General features: G+C 36.6%; 1 protein-coding gene across 2 annotated transcripts in view; it reads right to left on the reverse strand.

Moving 5' to 3' along the window:
- TTC7B (tetratricopeptide repeat domain 7B) overlaps nucleotides 1-6,527 on the reverse strand; it is a 112,597-nt gene extending 106,070 nt beyond the window's left edge. For both annotated transcript variants that reach the window (XM_010003710.1, XM_010003709.1), the window contains exons 1-2: nucleotides 6,378-6,527; nucleotides 5,427-5,595 (exon numbers count right to left, since the gene is read on the reverse strand). In XM_010003710.1, coding sequence (XP_010002012.1) covers nucleotides 5,427-5,595; nucleotides 6,378-6,527 — 319 coding nt within the window. The remainder of the gene's footprint in view (nucleotides 1-5,426; nucleotides 5,596-6,377) is intronic.
- Between the last annotated feature and the right edge of the window lie 1,809 nt (nucleotides 6,528-8,336).

Genomic DNA, 8,336 nt, shown 5'->3' on the forward strand with positions numbered 1-8,336 from the left:
AGGGAAAGATACTTATAATAAATTACTTCTCACTTTCACAGTTAGTGCAGAAACACCATCTTAGTAGGAATAGCTTATTTCTTTAGACAATATAAGTAAATGCCAACAATTTATTTCTCTGATTTTTCAAGTACCTTGTATCACTCATTCCCCTCATGCCAAGGCACCTAGGAAAAAAGTCTCCAGCAATGGTCAGGATACTAGTTTCATATCCAATTAGCTTTCCAGAAAATATATCAGAGAGAAGGTCAATACCCTCTTTTCTCGGCATACTTAAATTTAAGGGAAGCTGCTCCAGTTATCAACTCTTTTAAACACAGTTTGCTTACAGATAATTAAATTTATTCTAGATTAAAATCAGAGTCACATAAACAAAACTTTCCACAGCTGAAGACAACATTTTATAATGTATGCTAATACATTATGAAATTATTGCACGTTATTTCTTTAGTGTGGCTTTACTAATGCCATAGTTACGCTGGTGCTTCAAAGTATCTTCAAGTTTGTCAAAGTTAAAAAGGAAAAAACAACCTACCAAACAGGAACACTCATCTGTTCTCTGAAGTGAACACCTACTTATTAATCCAGGCAATAAAATCATAACAATATTTGGGGATTTCTTGTAATATAATCTGAGATAACTGTTGTGAAATGTCTTGTCAGACTTTTCCCCTAAATGTAACACCATTCAAATTTCTGCATTTTCTTAAAAGCACAAAGTATACTTTTATAATACTTTTAAACAGAAGAGATAAGTATTTTCAAAGATGTGTTTGTTTCGTACAAACCACGTACGGTGTGCCAGGCAATTCTTGCTTTTACGGTACAGCCCTTTGACATCAAAGAAACTTCTGGAAAGGCTGAAAAAGTTCAAACTAAAGATAAGAGCGAGGAAAAGTACTGATAATTTTTGTAGATCTTGGATCGAGTGAATCTCTGATGAACACTCCCCATTGCCCACCAGTATACGGAGTGGTCGTCAAGGAAGCTGTTCACTTAGGAGAAAGAAGGTGACTCAACTACAGAATTTGTACTGAATTGTTTTGCTGCATATTGTCAGGATTGCTTCTACAAGCACCTCTGAGGAAAAAAAAAAAAAGACCAGGCTCCGCTGACACACTGGTTCTTCCCTTGACATCAGAAAAAAAGGCCAGAATAACTAATTTTCATTTTGGCTCCACTTTTCCTCCATATCCTGACCCTGCCAAAGGCAAGATACTGAAGATATTCTAAAGATTCAGAAGAAACTAAGAACAAGAAAAACGTACCACCAAAATACACAAGTCCTAAAGAAGCCTATTTTAATAAGAAGAAAACTACTTTCATTCAGTGTTTGGAGCAGCACTGAGGAGAGAAGGCCAGACCCCTGGGTTCCTCCCAGTTCCTGCTCCAGAAGGGTAGAAGTCATAAAAGTAGACTGGAGAAAGACAAGCTTTAACAGACAAAGTTTGAAGTACCTATGGCACACGATTCCTAGCTGTGGTCTGCAAACTGCTTGCTGACAGGCTGTAATGTTTGCACAGCAATATAGGAGGAGAGAACTTAAGTTGAGTTCGTGACCCATTGCTTAATGAGGCTAGAGATCCCTGGCATAATTACCAAAACAGCTTTCATTTAGCATTCTTCCATGAATTGCTGCTTGGTGTCTGCTGACACAGGCTAGCAGTGCACAAGATCACATTACAATTGTACATAATTAAAGTTAAGTGGCAGCATCTTTTGCTAACTTCAGGGTAGCAATTCGCATACAACTGACAATTCCACTGAACCTAATGAGTATTTCTATGTTTCTGTAAATAGAACTAATTAATAGCCAATCATTTAACTTGGTAAATGCAACATTAAATTTGAATATGGGTCAGCAGCAGTAAAGAGACTCTCACCTTTCTCAACATAATCTAAATATAAATACAGTTACTTAAACAGTCAATATGAGACATCAAACAGCCTGCAACAAAAAGGCTACAATCCTGCAATATCACAGTCTAATTTACAAATTATTTCCCTCACATACCTAATAATTTTGTACTTTAATACAACACAACCATTTTGACAGATACCTGGAGTAGGCTACTAATCTACACACTATAGTAAATACAAACACAATTTCTTAACTAAAAGTACATTTACAAAGTTGCAGATTAAGAAATATCAGACCTCCAAATTGCTATGTTCATCTATTTGTAGAAAGCATTTGTAGAAAGTTTCACTAATACGTAATTATAAATTCAGTTTCCAGTTATGTCTCTTGACTTATGCAGCAGTATCAGAATCATGCTAACTATTATTTCAATAAGCTTACTTACTAGTTAAATATATACTTGTTATTTCAGAGTAACTGAAAATTGCACATCTCCCAAACTAACACCTCAATATTCCACACTGCATGCATCTCCTCTTTGCTTCCATAAGCAAACAAAAATTGTTTAGAAACAAAGGAGGTGTTTCTTTGCATGGTATTTCAATAATGCCTATGTGTGCTTTCCAGTATATTACTTCATTCATATACTGCTGAAAACTTGCAGAAACTTAATTGTCCTGTTCCCAGAAGCCATATGCCTAGGAGAATATTAGCTTCAGACACCATTAAAATATTCTAAATATATGCTTCTGTATGGTAACAGCACATACAGAATTTTTTCTGGGTAGTCTTGTAAAAGAAGGGAGTAGGAAAAGTTGGAGCTAGCTACATAAGGCTCATGTGAAAAAGGAAAAAATAAGAGTGAGACATATAGTCTTTAATTACTTCTTTATGAATTCATACTTGCCTTATTTCAGCTCTTCATAACTTAAGATTTCTTCAGTCTCTGAATTGAGCATTGCAAATTAAACTGATCTACTGAAGAAAGTAAAGAAACAGATGCTAAAGAGACAAAATTAACCTATTATAACAAGAGAACCTACTCTACTTATCAGAAGGTAGGCATTCCTAAACAGATAGTTCAATATAAAGTATGTAATACAGACATACATGTGCAAAACCCCTCTACACTTTACTGCTAGCTGAGATTTGCCACTACAACTTCAAGACTGTTCTTCCCTCCTCCTCCCTCTGCCCAGGCTCACTTTGGAGCTCAAGCATCCCACTCAGTCTATCACCTCTGAGGTTACAGAATGAAACTTCGGAGTGAGAAGGTAAGCACTTCCAGGCAGTCTCACTTTAACTAAGGGGAAAAAAATTAAGACAAGTAAAAAATACCATTAGTTTTCTGCCCTGTGCCTTTGTCAGAAATAAGCACATCAGTATCTGAGCACTGCACAATAACATCCAAGACTTCAAACCCGCTGCAACTGGATTTGCCCCAAATGGGATCAAAATGGGGCAACTAAAACCAGTAGCTTTGACTGCCTTTGCACAGGTTGCTGGGCTGATGTTTGCAGACAGGCAGCACAGTCCCTCCTTGCCTAACAACATGGTGCTATGTTCACGACTGCCAATGAAACAAAATTTAAATCCTCACAAGAGTTTTATCTTTATATAATCAGGTTATCCTTGAACTTGCAAGCAGAAACACAAATCCTAGTGAAGCACAAAATCCCTGTAAGAATAACAGGTAGTTAGGCAATACCAACAACCTCAATCCCCTCTGAAGAGACTCCGAATTCAGACTGAGAAGTTTTATAGTCCACTCTTACAAGGAGAAAGAAGACATTCCAGGGGCAGGGGGGAAGAGAGTGAGAATTAACTGTACACTGTTGGGTAGACACATATGCTATTTAGCTGTCAGTTATTATAAACTTAATTAGACTTTGAACATGAACAGAACAACAACAGAACGCAAATACTTAGGTCAGTGTGCTCTGACAAACTGGTAGCCAGCCACCCAGTAGAAGTGACCAAACTAATAAAGTCTTATCAAGGTTAGATCAGGCATGATATGATAGATTTCAATGTTTAAGCACAAAACTTGAAATCAGAAGCAAAAAATCTCAACCATGTCTAGGCAGAGGACATCCCAGGTTAGAAAATATACATATTTTACTGTTTTCTAGTAAATTATTTTCACATTTAGTAAAATTAAACACATTAATAGTTTCTTAAAAATTCAATGTCTTTATGTTTCAACTGTTATATATCCTTACTAGGTCAAATAAAACAGACCTAGAAGAGTTGAGTTCCAGGAAAGACTGAATTAAATTACTGGGATTCCTTGGAGATGTAAGCAAATTTAGGCATTCAAAGTTGATGAAGTCCAAAACTGCATTTTCATGGAAAGAACATGAAAAATTCAACAGATATCCTCTTAGATTTAAAAAACAAAACCCAAACAGAAACCACAATTAAAAACCAGGTGGAGGTCTACCCATACCAGACATTGCCAAAAGCCCACACAGATGCTGTATAAGAAAAGTAGGCAGATTTACGTCATCCAGAAGAGCTCCCTATGTCTTCCCTTCCCACTTTCATCTAAATATTGCCCAGAATTAGGAATCATCCTTTTGCCCCTGCCAGTAGTTAGTTCTCATGTTCCTTGACATCTCTACAGAGAATGGTTCATGCCATCTAACGTTTACTAGAGGACTGCGTTGGTGCAAAACAGTCACTCTCTTCCAAGACTAATGTTAGAAATAACCTTCAACTAGATTTCAGTGCATGCTTTTGAAGTTTCTCATAAAATATGTTTGCAGACTTTGACGCTCCTGTTGCCACGAGCAAAAGTACATCTGCACACCCAAGCTTAAACACAGGAGACCAGAGCAAACATTTAGATACCCTACACTGTAACACACCTAGGTCACACAAACTGCCACTTTCCTCAACACACTGACCCAGCTTATGGTCTATTCATGAGTTTTCTAAACTGAAGTGGCACTGCCACCTTAAGACGCAAAGCCAGCATTACAGTTTTCACTATAATAGACTAGCAAAAAAATGTATTTTTAAAATTAACTTCACTTTCTGAATTTTTTAAAACAAGCTACTCAGGTAAGAAAAATTCAACAATTGTGCAAGAAATGCACTGCTTTAAGTAATTTTAGTATTTATCTTAATTAAGTAATTATTTAGTTAAGCAATTTATCACAGGTTGAGTATTTTAACACTCAGTAAAAAGCATTACAGTGAAGCCCAGTTTCTCAGTTCTGTCCAAAGCAACTGCAAAACTGCACTACTTTCATAACTCTTAACTTTCAGCAATTGTGATAATACCTTAGTAACTAGCAACAGTTATAGCAACATTTACATACAGAAGAACACATCAAAAAAAGTGGTGGGGTGACAGCACAGAATATTAATTTAGGTAAAAGTTCTGTCAACCTAGCACAAACTCTGAATAATAAAAAGAAGCCAAGCCATCCTTTTATTTATTTACAAATCTGGTACTCCACTGCTGTGTTGATGATCTGCACACCAAAGTATTATTTAATTACAAATTATTTTTTTAAAAACTATTTCTATGTTATTACTCTGGAAAGAGCAACTTTACCTTTAGTAGAAAATGCTTCAGCAATCATCCGTAGCCTGTATGGTGGCACTGCAGCCAGCTGCAAGTCATCAACTCCCACTCTGGCATACGTGTTCAGAGCTTCTTTGTAATCACCTTCCACATAGTTTAACTTGGCCATAATTAGGTTAGCTTCTTGTAGGAATTCTGGCTGGAAGAAAGAGGCACAAGCGCAGTTGAAAATAACATGCTATCAAAAATGAGTAATAAATGTTCTGCAGTCTGGATACTCAATTTGCACAATTTCAAAGCAGAAGCAGAAGAAATGTCTTGAAAAAAAGGATTCATAGAAGAACGAAGAAAGGAAGACAAATTAATACTCCCACAAATCACATGAAAGAAAACATTACAGATGACTGTAAAACAGTGTCCTTTTGATCTCTCAAGAGCTGGACACTGAGTATAGAAAAAATAAGTTCATGTAGTAGCTGCAACAGTTAAGTAAAAGAAGGGTCAGAATTGCTAAGAACATCAAAAGTTTATGACAGAAAATGCTCTCAAGTATTAAGCTCTCCTTCTGCACCTGCAAACACAACTTAAGGAACCTCTCCTGAATACTTAAGAGACTGCTACCAAAATTTGTTTTTATTTTGTGTTTTTTATCACTTCAGTTTAATGTACTAGAGAGAATCACACAGTCATATACTCCAAGAGAAACTTCCACTAAACAGGTTGTAAGTTCACTTAAGCATCCCAGAAGTCAGTGACAATTTTCTTATTCTTTAAATAAAAAAAGATTTGAGAAATTTATCTGAATAAAAATCCATGTAGAAACAAAGAGACATGAAATAGCATACTTATCATGACATTCTGGGACTAGCAATGATAATAAAACACCACAGAAGCACTTTTAACCTTTTCCTCCATGATCAGCAGAATACTCCACTCAATTTCAGTTTTATGTATAATTCTTACCCAGACTGACTTACATACCTTTAGGTTTCCCCTATCAAGTGCTGCTGTGAGATGTTTCCTGACCTCAGTCAGCTTTGGCTTGTGAACCCGTGGACTACTACTTTGTTTAAGAACATTTTCCTTCAAAAATTGCTCCAGTTTGGACTCCCCAAGAAGAAGTTCTGCCATGTCATCTGCAAATAAAACCAAACATGAAATATTAGAAATACTTTTATTTTGTTAACCTTTCAGTTAATTCAGCCTGAATTTGAAATGCAAAATAGCCAAACAAACACAGTGTCAAGTATTCAGATTTAACACAAGTCACGTGGTACTACGGTTTACTTCCATTTATCTTTTTCCTGCCTGGTTCATTGTAGAATCAAGTCTCTTCTGTTCTAAGTGATGACAAATCAGTACGTTACCCTGAAGCCAGTATTCTCCCCTTCCTCCTTAAAAAGCAGCACTTGTTTAAAAAGCCTCTTGCAGCTTTCTGAATGTGACGAGATACTGATACTAACATTCTTTTTAAAATTGTGTTTCATAAAATGCCTATTACAGTTTTTTTAATATGAATACTAAGATACATTGGATTATTTTATGTGAATAATTTTAATTTACATGTTCCTCATGATGACTTTGATCACCATCTGCATTTTGGCTGTAAGAATGTAGATATCACCCTGATGTTTTTAAGGTTCCAGCCATCTGAAGTCTTCAGTATGCAAGTCCATTTATCATCAAGTTCTCCTGCTTTAGGACGCATAACACCACTTCTCAGACATTAAGGTAGAACATAATACCAGGAGGCCCAGTAAGGCTGCAACTAGCACATTTGCTGAAGTTCAAGAAACTTGTCATCCTCTACCTTGCCCTTATCCAGGACTTACTTTACTGAAACATGTTGAGTAGTTCCTCTAGTGAAAGGAGAACTGTAAAGTCATCACTACCTGGGACTTGAAATTACCAGAAATTACTTGAAATTATCACATCTTGAAAAAAAAAAAAAAAAAAAGTCAGAGTAATTAAAATTTTAACTAGAATAAATAAAATAAACTTTAAAAAGGAGAAAGGCAAAAAGCTAACAGTCAGAAAAGTAGACACAACCCTGTAACTTTCAGCACATAGTCCTTAGAGGTTATAGAAAGGGACAGAAAGACCAGGACATGTGTAATTCAGTTTTACTTTAGAGGAAATGCTTTCCCTCAGGACGTATAAACACATCACCATTATTCATCGTAATCTAGACATTTTTTTGTTCTCAACTACCATTCACTCACATTTCACTGTTTATACACGATAAAAGAGCCAGCCACGCCACAGACAGAGCCTGGTTACCAGCCTGCTTAATTTTCTGGCTTTCAGATAATATTCATCAAATTCATCAGTCCCAAATTAGCAGTAACAGTTCCATTCTCTTGCCCACCAAAGCTGCTTCTGATACTTCAACTATGCTCATCTCCAGAGCAGACAACATCACATAATCTGCAGCAGCACTTTCTACATGTGCTTTATTCTTTTAAGAGCACGTTTTATGCCTGTTCATGTGTGTTTCATTTTGTTTAAACTGTTGCGCCTTCTGCTCAATTCAGCCTTGCTATAACAAGGCACTCTGGATACAGCTTTGATAGATGTGCCCTGGTTTGAGCCAGGATAGAAGTAACTTCCTTTTTGTGATTCTACTTTTCATTTAAGTCTCTTCTAACTAGCTGCAGTTGCTGAAATTAACAGCATGTTTTTCAGTCAGTGTCTGCCTCTTGTTTATAGTTACAGTGAGAGGATGGTATGTAAAACCAAAGCCACTGCTTGGTTCTGAAAAACATCTTATGCTCCACAACCAGAAGAGAGTAAGGGGCCACACCTGAGACCCTCCTTTGGGGACAAGCAGACCAGACAGGGGACCAAAGTTAACCAAATTAAGTATCCCATACCATACACATCATACTGGATATAAATTTGAGGGATCATGAGGGGGCTCGCCCCCTTCATCCATGGCCA

This window comes from Chaetura pelagica, unplaced genomic scaffold, assembly GCF_000747805.2.
Source record: "Chaetura pelagica isolate M959 unplaced genomic scaffold, ChaPel_1.0 scaffold48, whole genome shotgun sequence".
In the NCBI taxonomy this organism is placed as follows: domain Eukaryota; kingdom Metazoa; phylum Chordata; class Aves; order Apodiformes; family Apodidae; genus Chaetura; species Chaetura pelagica.